Source organism: Botryllus schlosseri, chromosome 2 (genome assembly GCF_051294905.1).
Source record: "Botryllus schlosseri isolate E-star chromosome 2, Bs_hap1, whole genome shotgun sequence".
In the NCBI taxonomy this organism is placed as follows: domain Eukaryota; kingdom Metazoa; phylum Chordata; class Ascidiacea; order Stolidobranchia; family Styelidae; genus Botryllus; species Botryllus schlosseri.
Window position 1 is genome coordinate 1951390 of NC_137237.1, and position 14154 is coordinate 1965543.

At 40.7% G+C, this 14154-nt stretch overlaps 2 protein-coding genes across 3 annotated transcripts in view; both read right to left on the bottom strand.

The window, feature by feature from the left end:
• LOC145432945 (uncharacterized) overlaps positions 1–14154 on the bottom strand; it is a 109423-nt gene that overhangs the window by 90034 nt on the left and 5235 nt on the right. The gene's annotated exons all lie outside the window — the stretch shown is intronic.
• Positions 319–10523, bottom strand: LOC145432947 (uncharacterized). 2 transcript variants are annotated; one of them, XM_080309788.1, is made up of 7 exons: positions 10208–10517; positions 10019–10138; positions 7772–7852; positions 7488–7715; positions 4725–4874; positions 2001–2053; positions 319–634 (listed from the first exon to the last, which is right to left on the bottom strand). In XM_080309788.1, exons 1-7 carry the CDS (start codon positions 10253–10255, stop codon positions 478–480), a joined length of 837 nt encoding a protein of 278 aa, XP_080165914.1. In that variant the 5' UTR covers positions 10256–10517; the 3' UTR covers positions 319–477. The 2 variants fall into 2 exon arrangements, with proteins under 2 accessions (XP_080165914.1, XP_080165915.1); XM_080309789.1 differs by lacking the exon at positions 10019–10138 and having other exon boundaries at positions 10208–10523.

A 14154-nucleotide genomic window follows, 5' to 3' on the forward strand; every position in this document is an offset into this window, starting at 1 on the left:
CCGGCGAGTATTTTGGGAGCTTGGCCGGAAAGTTGACTTTTTTTCATTCTTAGTCAAGCACCTGATAACGCGTAAGAAAAACCGTATTTTGGGCGATTAGCGAGAAAGATTCCCTTTTTTTAGTCAACCGACCACGCAGTGGGAAAAATTTACCATTTATTCAGGATTCACCCCCCGATTTTCAAGTCTGAAAACTTTGAAAAAGTGTCCACTTTTCAGATTTCGACAATATGGTAACCCAAGTTAACCATAAGTCTCTGGTCTCTTTTCCCAGCCGCTCCGGCTAATAGTTCTACCTTGATAAAAATTGAAATGATGTGACTTGTACACCAAAGGAAAGAATTTATTAGCTGCTAAAGGTTTTGCACACTTTCGCCCATTGTAATACCACATCATATACAGATCGCGGTACCCTTCAAATGTTCAACTCGCCAAGCAAGTTATACCATAACGAGGATTTCCTTATCGCTATGCGTCCTAGGCCTTTGACGAATTCGATGCAGGTGAAAGCAGCCTTGGCCTCTTTGGGGAAGTCTTGGTTGTACCGTCCCGGAGCTTCATTTTTCTCTTGGAGGCCTGCGACGTCGCTGGGGCTGGGCTTTCTTGACCCACAAGTCCCGCTGTCGTAGATGTTCTGAAAACATGAGCGTCCTTTCAGGTACAGAGGAGAGGCATCCGTCCAGGTAAAACCCACGGGCGTCAAGGTGGTGTCATAAATATCGCTTCGTTGACAATATAGAGTCAATACTACGTTTTGATAGAAATATTGGTGTTGGCAATTTCCACGACAAAACAGCACGGTAGTAGGAGTCAGACAGCTATAATCTGTGACTGTTACACTGCGAATATTGATATTTCTTGTACGGTAGCTTACAGGAGTTCAGAAGCAGCCATTCTAGTACATTTCATGTCCATTGTCCACACATGAAAATAGGCGTAAAGGTGTTCAAATTAATGCTCTCAAGTTTTGGAAACGCACCCTACGCTAGATGTCGTATCTTTTTAATAATTGAGTGAATATATCGGAGTAAACGGTGAAGGTGCTAGTCATCGAAAATCTGTTTGGGTTACTGTCAGATTTGCTACTAATAATAATAGCGATTGATTCAACATCGTTATGATTAGCACATAGGCTCTTAAACTAGGGTCCGTGAATCCGTTGAGGGTCGGCAGACTACGTCAACGTGTCCATGAAAGGCAAATGAAAATCTTACGATCTATTCCAGTGGTGCGGACCCCAGTTTAAGAAACCATGTGCTAGAACTTCGAGTAGAGTTAGATAATCACTCTTTTTTGCACTTGCTAATTGGACAGACTCTATTCAGTCTATTGCAAATGACACTCTGCTTGAGATGCCCATTGTTCATTGACTCACTACTTCGAATGCCTAGCGATTTTTCGCCTAGCTGATTTCTTTTTATAAGAAATCCCAATTCGAATTGCAGCATTATAATTATTTTATTAGTTATTGATTAATAAACCTAATGCATGTACCCTTCACATGCACTTGGTTGTGCCACTAGGAATAAATATCTCCCCAGGCCTAGCAATAGTTGAATCGGTTGACTTTTTATCCAGATTCACGAACGCATACCGGGGATATGACAGGAGTCTAGATATCTCCGATGCATCCAAACTTCAAATAGCTTGTGCCAGATATTGTTATTGAAATATGATGTGTCATGTCCATATCTCCAGTTTACCACTGCTACACCCTACAAACATCACTGTGCTTCTTATTGAGCTAACTTATGAGAATGATGTAATCGACTTAAACGGAAGGTTAAATTTCGGGCTACTTGGGTTCCAATATTTTCAAGTATGAATTGATAAAACTAAGTCAAAAAATAGTCAGTTAATGAATAGGGAGACGCACCAGATAAAAGAAAGTGTCCACAAATAAACTCCTTCGGTAAATGAAGAATGGATTACAAATCAGATTTGTAGACAGATAGGTGGACACTGTACAGGCCTACATTCATAAATCCTAACCCACACACCTTTTTTCTGAATGCGATGGAGTGGCTTTGGCTTTTCGCAGAACTTTCACAGCCTGGAAAAGCATTAATTAACCATTTCAGCATAAAAACACATAGAAAACAGTTCTACAAATAAAACTCCCATATGGAAGACAGATATATAACGAATAGAAGATTGAATCGAACAGGAGGCGTGCAATAAGCGAACACAACGTCTGAAATAAAGACTAATGAACTAGTGAAATACATGTGACAAAACGTTTGTGGAAAGTAATTTATTTGAAGAGCTTCTTGGAGGTACAGAAATTTAATATACAATTGACTAGTATATTCATATTGAAATGAACCCGAATATTTTCGGCTGACACTCGTCAGGGGTAATCGTCAGCAACTAGAGGAGAATTGGAAAGAACATTGTATATCAACAATCGTATTAGCCGAAAATATTCGGGTTCATTTCAATATGAATATACTATTCAATTGTATATTAAAGTAATTTATGATGACAAACCAACAACGCAGCCAGCAAAGTATTCTCCATGGTCATATGCTAGGCTTGGCAGTTGGCATGTCAGGGTTTCAATTTTGGCAACAAGTCTTAACCCTATCTCCGCGGTCGGCCTCGAGTCCAAATTTTACCGCTCTCACGAAAAAGATCATAAAATCCGAACAGTGGGACTTGAACCAACACCCAATATATCGTTGTAAGCAGGAAACAGCTGCCTAACCAACTGAGCTACTCGGATTGATCAGCTGGGAGAGCTGAAAGCGCTATGAGAAGAAGTGTTTCAGGTTTTGAAAAATTAGAAGAGAATTTTGTTACTGAATTTGCCTTTACGTCATACATAGACGCTCTCGGGGTGAAATCATCGCCTGACTGATTTCACAGCAATATCACCTTTCTAAAATGTCCTGAGTGAGCTTCATACCGTAACACAGTCGAGTGTGAAGGCCGTTTATGTAACACGTGCTCAACGTCGCGCATCTTGCAAACGAGGCTCACACACGCGGCGCGCGTTGTTTTGATAGTCTGGCCGTCACAATATCATTGTATATAATCGGTAATTGCCTATCAATCAGTTGTACGATTTATTGCTATGCGTTGAAATAAACCTTGCTCTTTGAACAACAACAGATGAATCCATGGTGGTTGAATTGACCGGTAGTGATAACCTGCAACTCCTCCATGCTTCCTCAGGCACAGATATGCCGTCAATATGGTTTATTGTGTATCGCATGCGCATCGCGGCATATATATTCAAGTAAAACGATATATTTACGTTTGGCACAATACAATATATTTCAATCATAAGTGGAATACTGACAAACTACACTGCTCAAGGATAACATATATAAAACGGATGATTCAACTGTCTGTATGATGTTGGTATTACAGGCGCGAATACCGTACACTCGCGCCAACTTCCACACCCATGTCTGCAGTGGTTAGCACTGGCTTCGCGTAACTTATATACGATCAACCTTCGTGATACTGATCTTGTTGAAGTGTTATGGACTGCATCTAACTATGTGTGTGACATTCAACTGTGTAAGACAATCGTAAGTGAATGTATATGGCCTTATGTGCCAATGCTCATACGTGCGCGGCATTTTTCACGTAACAGAACATTGCTATATTTCTCATCAATTTGAAGAGTGTTCTATCCAACTAATTGCCGATATTATGGTTGAAATGAACTCTTGCGATCAACAACTACTCTAAAACGACAACTGTGTCTGCTTACGACGTGTAGAACGGAAGATGTAAGGAATTATAAGATTAGCGTTCATTCAGGCGAACTGAGCTACACATTGTATTTTGCGGGAAACGTTTTTCTGTATTCAATCTGCATTTTGAACAGGTTATGCCATAAGGCAATGGTTTATATATAGCTGGTCGTATGCGTATCGACAATCGCTATTTCTAGACGATCATTGTAACCGTTTACGACCCCTACAACGCAAGATGTCGTTAATTGATTGAAGCGTGTTTGTGAAAAACTGTGCATGGATCCTATAGGATCCACCCGCGGGGAAAGGGATAAATCCCTGGATTGGGATTTTCAGATGATCAACAAAGTAGGAAAATAAACATGCATCAACAGAAATCCCATTGATTTATTGTAATACTTATTCATCCGTACAGGCCACTACATAGGGTAGCTTGTACAGGAATTGGTTCGTTGGTTAAAGTAAGGAAACTGTATAGACCAGACTGATTGGTTCTAGTTGGCCATCCATTTTCACAGACAAATTTTCAACAGTGAACTGCACAGGATGAACCTTTGTAACACTGATTGAAGTGCAAGCCATGACTTGTGAGATATATAATAATTCTTCAGCATAAAAAATTGAACATGCCTCGTTCAAAACTCTTCTCATTAATAGTTAATGTATATTGCTTGTGCGCATCCAAGTTGGATAATTTCTCAACAAGCGATTGATGTCGATTTCAGTATTTAATAAACTTGCAGGCCTATGACGTTTCATCTATACCAGCTGAATACGGAACAATTAATTCTGCCATTCAGCAAGTTTCCAAATGTACCTTTGTAAAAGGACCTAATGCACCTGTTGAAAAGTCATTGAAAATTAAGTGAACCTATTCAAATCTGAAGCTGTATGATGCTGAAGAACGATGAAAAATCATATATAAGGCGAAGACAGTTATTTTTACCGGTATGGCATTATAATTCGAGTAAATGATTACAAAGACCCGTTGGAATTATGACTTAGGCCAAGTACTTGCGAGTATGATGGTGGATTGAGGGAAGTAGCAAGATCTGATTGGTCAAGAAAATCCACAGGCAATCCATGTTCCAGAGCTACCATCTTCAACAATCCCTGTGTCAGCGTGAGCATGATTGCGTACTTTTCCCCCACTGACTCGCGATTCTGTCATCAAAATAAAAAAGTAATTTTTGTAAGTAACAATTTATTCAACTCTGGTTCGCATTTATAGTATACTAATTTTACCCACTTTTAGCGGTTTCTGGTCGCATTTTCAAGTACCGGTATCAATAGACGAAATCCCAATAGGGCGGCTACTTTAATATTCTTCGAAATTACAATGAAATATAGGTCTTGGCCGTCCGAGTCTCGAGTCATATGACATGGTTCGAGTCATGTGTAATGACTCGAGTCCAAGTTGAGTTGATACACAAAATGACTCAAACGAGTCATTTCCTTATTTTGAGAAATTGACTCAAGTCAAGTCGAGTCATCAGAATATCGTGACTTGGGTCATTACAACCCTAATAAAATTATTTAGTTAGCTACCGCAATAAAATTACAATTCATTGATTGCTGTTAAGCATCATGCTCCAACTGTCATCTAAGATCACTCATTAAACACGAACGCAAGGCATGAGGACATTCAGGTAATCCAGGGATATCTATAGATATCTCTAGGTAATCTTATAGCTGGCGATCGGAGCAAAAATTTACTAAAATTGGTCTTAATTATAAACTACTGTCGCACTGATTTTGAAAATAGAGATTAAAATCGGGTTAGGGCACTGCAAGATATTTGATAATATTACACCCTAATCGCAAAGTGCAAGATGTTGAAGGCTTGTCACTTCATGAAAGAAAGACATCAAGTTTCGAACTGATTCAAACTCCACCATTCCTGTGATTCACATAATTGTGACATGGCATTAGAATCGGTAACATGTTCACACCGTCGCCGGTGACAACATACGAGTGACAACTTTGAGCCGTCTCTGAATCGTGCAGTTTACATCAGTGGTTCTCAACCTATTTTGCCCTCGCGGACCGGCAGATTTCAACTCAGAATTTTTTTATAAAATCAATACACCAGGGTTGTAAGGACTCAGTCATGACTAGACTCTACTCTACTCGCGATCTCCTGATGACTCGATTTGACTCCAGACATTTATCAAAATACAGAAATGACTTGACACGATCTAAGCTGTGTATTGACCAGGGTTGTGGCGTCGGTAAATTTTACCACAGACTCCGGACATTTTCGTTATACCAACTCCCACTCCGACTTCTGAGTGTTTAAACGTACCGACTCTGAATTGTTTCATTGTGGCACAGCTCGAATTATTCACTATGCAATTAACATGAAGGAATGCCTTTCTAAATATCCTTCATTTTTTCATATTTTTATAACATGGACTGTCTAATATCCAAATATGTATGAATCATTAAAGCATTGCATATATTCAATCCTTGAAGAGCTTCTTGGAGGTACAGAACTTCAATATACAATTGAATAGTATATTCATATTGAAATGAAGCCGAATATTTTCGGCTGACACTCGTCAGGGGTAATCGTCAGCAACTAGAGGAGAATTGGAAAGAACATGGTATATCAACAATCGTATCACAAAATATGACGTCACCAGCATGAAAGAGAGAGCGTTCAATGTACTATTTTTAGGTGGTACACGTCATTTTCACAAACTCCGACTCCAATCAGTATTTTTTCCACGACTCCGACTCCAGCCACTATAGTATTCACAACTCCAGACTCCAAGACGTGCTAAAAAGAGACTCCGATTCCATTAAGTGAGAATTTGCCAAACTCCGACTCCACAGCCCGGGTTTTGACTTGACTGGAACTCGACTCGAGTCACCGACGGCCAATACGGACATGTCATTGTATTTTCGAAGAATAGTAAAGTAACCGCACTGTTGGTATTTCGCCTATTGGTACTGGTACTTGAAAATGCGACCAGAAGCTGTTAAAAGTGAGGAAAATGAGTATATTTTAAATCTAAACTACTTGATATCAACAAACAAGACATTAACTCGAAACTGATCAGTCAACACAATGACTTGGAGTTGGATTCGAGTCATAATACCATGACTCAGACTCGACCCTCTGCTCGCTGACTGACAGAATGGGAGCAATAGTTTAGTAGTTTACATTCAGCGAACATTAACTGTGCCAAACAAGTGAAGATTCGCTTAATAGTTACGCAGCTGAAGACTAGAAACGCCATTACGATACCAAACAATAAAACTTTGCCACTGGTTACCCAGCAAAGACAGATTTACGGAGTAATAAGATTACCGATCCGAAATCTTCTTTAAATGCTAAGCAGTACTTGAAAGAACTGATGAACATTGCTTTATGATTTGCAGCTGGTGCATGAAGCACGTCTGCCCACCCCTGATATATGCCAAGGACGCACGCGCACGGCGAGGTAGAATAATTTATACATTGTTATCCTAAAGATGTTGCTATACTCTTGATTGAGTAGATTTTTAATCTAAGGACGGAGGTGGAAGAGTTCATCATTGCTATTACTGCGCACATAGTCGCTAGCTTTGCGACACAGGCCGTGAGTAGGTTTGGGCGAAGGTGATGACCAGATTTTAGTAATCAGCACACCAAATTGGAGAGTTGACATCGCGGACAATTTTCAAATCGCAATTTGGGGTCGCGACCGAAAAAAGTTTAGGAACCCTGATCAAACAGAATGGACCTCAATGTTGACTACTACAAGTGGCAACAAAATTATTATCGCTCACATTCCACTTGAATCGAAGATTTTCATATGCCTTCTTCAATACATCCCTATCCTTCTTCATTAAATCCTTTTCCTTCTTCAATACATCCATGTCCTTCTTCAATACATCCCTTTCCTTGATCAATACATCCCTTTCCTTCTTCAATGCATCCCTTTCCTTCGTCCTCGTTTCCAAACAATCTTCAAGCTTATGGTTCTCCAACACCAACTTTCCCACTAGCGATTGACACTAGGAAAAGAAACCATAAATATGACACTGCGGGCGCATCGACGATATTTTCGCACTTGCTGCAAATCCTTTTTCAACTCGCAAGCATTCAACTTGTTCTGCTGCTTGTTCACGTTCATGTATATCTTCGGAACCACCTGTCAAATACATTGTATAAAATTCACGGTATTAACCAAGTCACAAGTCAATCTCACTTTTATAGTTTTGACTCGAGTCAAGTCGAGTCATTTTCAATTCACCACCGAGTCCAACTCATCGAGCAGAGAATCGAGTCTGAGTCATGGTATTTATGACTAGAGTCCGAGTCCAAGTCATTGTGTTGACTGCTCAGCTTCCAGTTAAAGTCTTGATAAACCCACTTTTTATAACTCTGTTTGATGATATGGAATCGTTCGTGTTCATGGCGTAACATACCGTACTAATTTTCCTCACTTGATCATCAGTTTCTGGTCGCATTTTCAAGTGCCAGTACCAATAGACGAAATCCCAATAGCGTGGTTACTTTATTAGGCTATTCTTCGAAATTACAATGAAATGACCGCCTGAATCTCGAGCCATATGAATTGGTTCGAGTCATACGCAAGTCGAGTCATTTTTTTGTTGTTGAGAAAATGACTCGAGTCAAGTTGAGTCATCAAAAAATCGTGGCTGCAGTCGAGTCATGACTAGAGTCATTACAACCCTGATTAAATTATTTAGTTAGCTACGGCAATAAAATTACTATTAATAGATTACTGTTGAGCATCATGCACCAACTACAATCTAAAATCACTCATCCAACATGAATTCAAAGGATGAGAACATTCAGGTAATCCAGGGATATCTAGATAAACGTAGCTGGCATTCAGAGCGAAAAATTGAATAAAACTGGTCTTGATCGAAAGCTACTGTCTTACTGATTTTGAAAATAGAGATTAAAATCAGGTCAGGGCACTGTAAGATATTTGATAATTTTACACCTTAATTGAAAAGTGCAAGATGTTGAAGGCTTGTCCCTTGATAAACTCCGCCACTCCCGTGATTCACAGATTTGTGACACAACATTAGACCTGGTAGCATGTTCGATTCGACTATTAAGTTCACACCACGAGTGACAACTTTGATCTGTCTTAGTTTACATCAATGGTTCTTGACCGTTTTTGACCTCACGGACCGGCAGATTTTAACACAGAATTTTTTTATCTAATCAATACACCAGGGTTCTAATGAATCAGTCATGACTCGACTCGAGACATTTTCCCAGAATACGGAAATGACTCGACTCGAGTCAATCTGTGTATTGACTCGACTAGGACTCAGGAAATTGCACATGACTCAGACCAAGTAATATGACTCGAGTCTCAGACAGCCAAGACCAACATTTCACTGTAATTTCGAAGAATAATAAAGTATCCACGCTGTTGCTATTTTGCCTATTGGTACTGGTACTTGAAAATGCGACCAGAAACTGTTCATAGTGAGGAAAATTAGTATATTTTTTAATGCGAACCACTCAATATCACCAAATAGAGTTATAAAAAGTGGTTTTAACAAGACATTAACTCGAAACTGGGCAGTCAACGCAATGACATGGACTCGGACTAGACCCTCTGCTCGCTGACTTGCACTCGACTTCGTGGTGAAGATAAAATGACTCGAGTCAAAACTATAAAAGAGAGATCAACTTGTAACTCGAGGACTCTTCTGACTTGTTACAACCATGCAATACATCACAAGATTGCCTTGTAATGAAAAGAGGGTGCCGAAACTAGTTGGAGTAGGCTACCGGGTATCGTTTTTTAATCAGATACCCGCCATGGCCTACAGCAGGTAAAATTTTCTTCTAACTTGTCTCTGTCTGTGCAACACCACTCTACCAGCCTAGTACAAAATTCGATCAGTTTTATTGGTGTCAATGTTTGGAACAAGCTGCCACCTAATCTCCGCAATTTAGACTCTAATGCATTTAAAAAACAATATTTTCATTCTCTTATCTCTAACTACGGCTGAATTGTATTTGCATGGTATTTCGAATTGGTCCATGATACTGTTACTATGTCTTATTTTTCTTTTCGTTCGGTACCGGTAGGTAATTTAATTTTTTGTTTATTAGCTATCAACTTTGAAAATTGCTTCTGTCCTGGGTGGCTCGACTCTGAAGACTTTGTCATATCGAGCTTCCCGTCTACCTTGCATGTCGCATTTCACTGTTGCATTTTTGTAGTGTAATGTTGATGCGTAATGTATACGAATAAAGATTCTCTCTCTCTCTCTTACCGAGATTACTGGCAAGAACAGGCATCGTCTCCAAATAAATGCTGTACCTGACTGTCATTCAACTGTGCTCTGCATTGTGGACAGGTTTTACGCGGTCCACAGTCCCTCAACCACCGCGAAATACACTCTCCGTGGAACACATGCCCGCAAAACGTTACACTGATGTTCTAAATACAAAAGAGAAGACGGGCGATTTGAGTACACACTGCAATGACCAACAACACTTTAGAACAAACCTGATCAGATGAATACGAAATAGTGCAGATTGCACAGTTTCCTTCCATAGCTACCGATTACCGTACAACAAAACAAGCCAGTTCCAGATCTATGGTCTCAAGAAATTGCAACTCCAATAGTGCGCGAGACAGACGAGGCGTGGTCAATTTTGAAATGACCCGAGACTGCCGTGATTCATGGATATATTCATCCGCTGTCCCACGCATATTCACTGGTTACGGTGCACTGTACTATGTAATTTCAGACGCTTTTTTATGCGAAAATACCATCAGAAATATTATCCCGTTGCTTTCCATGTAATTTCACATATAAACATAAAGGCAGTGGCTATTCGTCCGGAACCGGATGAATAGCCTGCAGCCATAGTCCAGGCTATTCGTCCGGAACTGTGTGACGTAACTAAGCACCGCCAGCATCTGTTGTGTGACGTAATTATCCGCCGCCAGCACCAGCATACTGACGTTGCTGAGTTGACGGACTTCGGCTTGGCTGTTGTTTAATGTTTACATGTTTAGTTTATCGCTGTATATTACCGGAACATAATACCGTCGCTGGTTACCTATCTCTACTAATATCCAAACAAGGGAACTCTAGCGTAATGGTGACTTCCGCCACCTACAACGCTAGCGGCTTGGGTTCAATTACCAGAGGATTATCTGGGCTACTTTGGCCCAGTGTTACTCGGTCCGGGTGGAGGCCAAAAAGCTGAGTAAAAACATCCTGGATTTTCGCTTAATCTGCGAGTTCCAAGATCTCCCGATTTAGAAGTAGATGATCCGCACGCCAAAACATTGGATGTTCGTGCGAAGTTAGTAGATCTACAAATCCAGGATGTATGACGTTATTGCGTCAATATGACGCAAAATGTAGTGATCCGTGGAAGGTTGCCATGTCAACCCATCGACTTCGTAGTAAATATTATGCTTTGGCCATGCTGATTGGAAATGTCGTCGATTTTGGTCATGTGCTATGAACAGGTGCGTAGCCAGCCGAAAAATAAGGGGGGGGTTTGAAATAAAAGGGGGGGGTTTCGATTTTTCCCGAATTTAGTAACGTAGCATCGATTCATTAGGGTTAAGTACATGCGATGCGTAAATAACGATTATACAACATCCCCGTGTTGGCGATTATAGGCGTATGATAAGCTTGTCGACGAGTCCGGAAGTACTGGTAATTAGCGACTCCCTGATCTGTCGTGAACAATGAAATACGCACGCGTCGAACATTTGAATACGAGCGTTTATCAACGCGCTGAACAATTAAATTCGCGCGCTTATCAAAGCGTCCAACAATTAAATACGCCTGCTCATCATTGCGTCTTGTGTCTTACGTAGCCTCGGCGACGATTTGCGCAAGTAAAAATTTACGAGTTTTTATGGAATATGTGCTATAATGACGCCGATTTCAGGTGGTTCAAACCTTACCTCTTATAACTCACGCCTACTGGACTATAACTGAAGACTAGTGGAAATCAATTACGCATGTACGCACGCGTCGAACATGATTGCGGACATTCGATGTCATTCACAGGGATATCTTCAGTGCGCCACCTGCGTAGACTATGTGAAGATATGACAGTGACGCCAGGCAAACTTGATATGAGATATTTGAAGGAAAGGACTAAATCTTTATCCGAAGAAGAAAAAATTGTCACCTTAATGATAGATGAGGTTTACACAGCACAGCGCGTGGAATATACAAGCGGTTCTTTCATTGGTTTAACGGAAAGTGGGAATACCGCCAAGACGGTTCTAACATTCATGGTGCAATCACTTTTCGGGAAGTACAAGGATGTGGTTTGTCTCATTCCGGTTGACAAACTTGACACTAAGACGCTGCGAACATGGTTTGATATAGTAATGGAAACGATCAACGATATGCTACTGGTGATAGCAATATCAACGGACAATCATGTCTGTAACCGGAAATTGTTCATGGATCTCTGTAATGGAGAACTTTGTCACAGCATCGAACATCCTCATCGACCAGGAAAAAAATTATTCCTGATTTTTGATTTTACTCACAATTTCAAAAACATCTTCAACCATTTTGTGAATAAGAAGCAGATGCATCCCCCTATTAAAGGCAATGAGGATATATTTGATGGGCCATGCCATGCAAAGTTCCTCCATATCAAAAACCTCTATGCTCTGGAAGAAGGCAAGACATTGAAAGTTGCACATCAGCTCAAAAAAGTATCTCTTGACCCCAGCAGCATTGCTCGAACTTCGCCCCAGCACGCTTTGAGCGTGTTTAGCGAATCAACGGTACTGGGACTAAAACACTTCGCAGCGGATGGACATCCAGAATTTAAGGAAACTTCACGATATGTTGAATTCATCCTCACCATTTGGAATATCATGTCCGTTAAAAGCCCAAGTAAAGGTAAGTTACATTATACACGTTTCTCGCTGTAATTTGACTTCAACCTAATGCAACAAAATATTCGTTTCAGCCCTGCGGAAGAGGAATTCATTTTTTACGCCACTGCACATGGGTGAAGATCATCCCGGTGTTAACTATTTAAGAAGAGCCATAGACATTTTCAAGGATTGGCAAAAATCGGGTCGTGCTGGTCTCAGCAATGAAACATTCATGGCCTGTATTCAGACAATGGGGGCTGTGCTATCGTTGACGGAGTATCTTCAAGCAAACCACAATGTGCAATATTTATTATCCGGCAAAATAATGTCGGACCCGATCGAAGCCCGATTTGGGATGTACCGCCAGAGCAATGGCGGTAATTTCTTCATGTCTGTGAAGCAATTGCTGCTGGCGGAAAAGAAAATCCGGTGTCTAAGCCTGCTGCGACAGGACAAACTGTCCGGAGTAATCACCAGTTATGAACCGGGCGAGGAAGATGCATCAGCAAACCGCGAAGATTTCCAGTGGCTTGCTGACTTTATGCAAACTGCTGACACGGATGATGTGGACGATACTGATGCATCTGTTGTATTCTACGTTAGTGGGTACATTGGTCGCTCAATTTTTCGCCGTAGGAATTGTGACGACTGCAAAGGCATGCTTATATCCGGTATTAATAATGCTCCAGATCTTCAGGGCGGCATTCCTGAGAAATATAAAACAATATTTCTCATGGCAGATCGTGGAGGACTTGCTGAACCGACTGAAATTTGCTATGCTATTACATTATTGGCTGTGCAGTATTTCTCAGCTGTTTCAGCAGATGAAGATACATTAAAAAAGCTGATGTGTTGTATGAATCAGCGCAATGTTTTCTTAGATGCAATGCGTCATGTTGTGTCTTCTTCTTCTGTTCTTTGTCGCCTAATGGAAGTCGAATGTAAATCTAGTCATTCGAACTTCAATCTTATTGTGCAAAGTGCTTTTAATTGTTTTGCAAAGAATCACCTCAAGCGTTTGAATAGCAAACCGATGCTTGAGGAGGCACCGAAGAAAAATTTTCGCAAGATCCGTAAACTGACCTCAAAGGCTTCTGCTAAATGCTAGGCCAGTGTTCGATTTCCCATTTTGACGTCACCATCACAACTGTGACATCCTGGTCATCATTTTTTATGTTGTTTCCTAATAAACATGAACAAAACACATGTCCTGGATGTTTTCTCAGTACTTTTTCTAGGTACATGGTTGCATCGACATCGGCCTGCTATCGGTCGCCCCTTAAAACCGTGTCCCATCCCGAAGTTCTAGATATCCCTGGTCATTCAGTTACGAGATGTCACTCTTTAATCACAATCGCTAATCAGCTTATACTTAATAGCATTTTATCTAAGCCATCGAGAAATAGGAGCCAAAGCATGGTAGGCCCAAGACGCGGTAGTTAGGCTATCGATATCTTTAGTACTAGGCCTATTGCAGATGCGATTGTGATTGCCAGCGAAGATATCGTGCACATGCACACCAAGCCAATGCAGATGTGATTGTGAAGGCCAGTGACGATATCGTGCGCACAGAGCCTATTGCA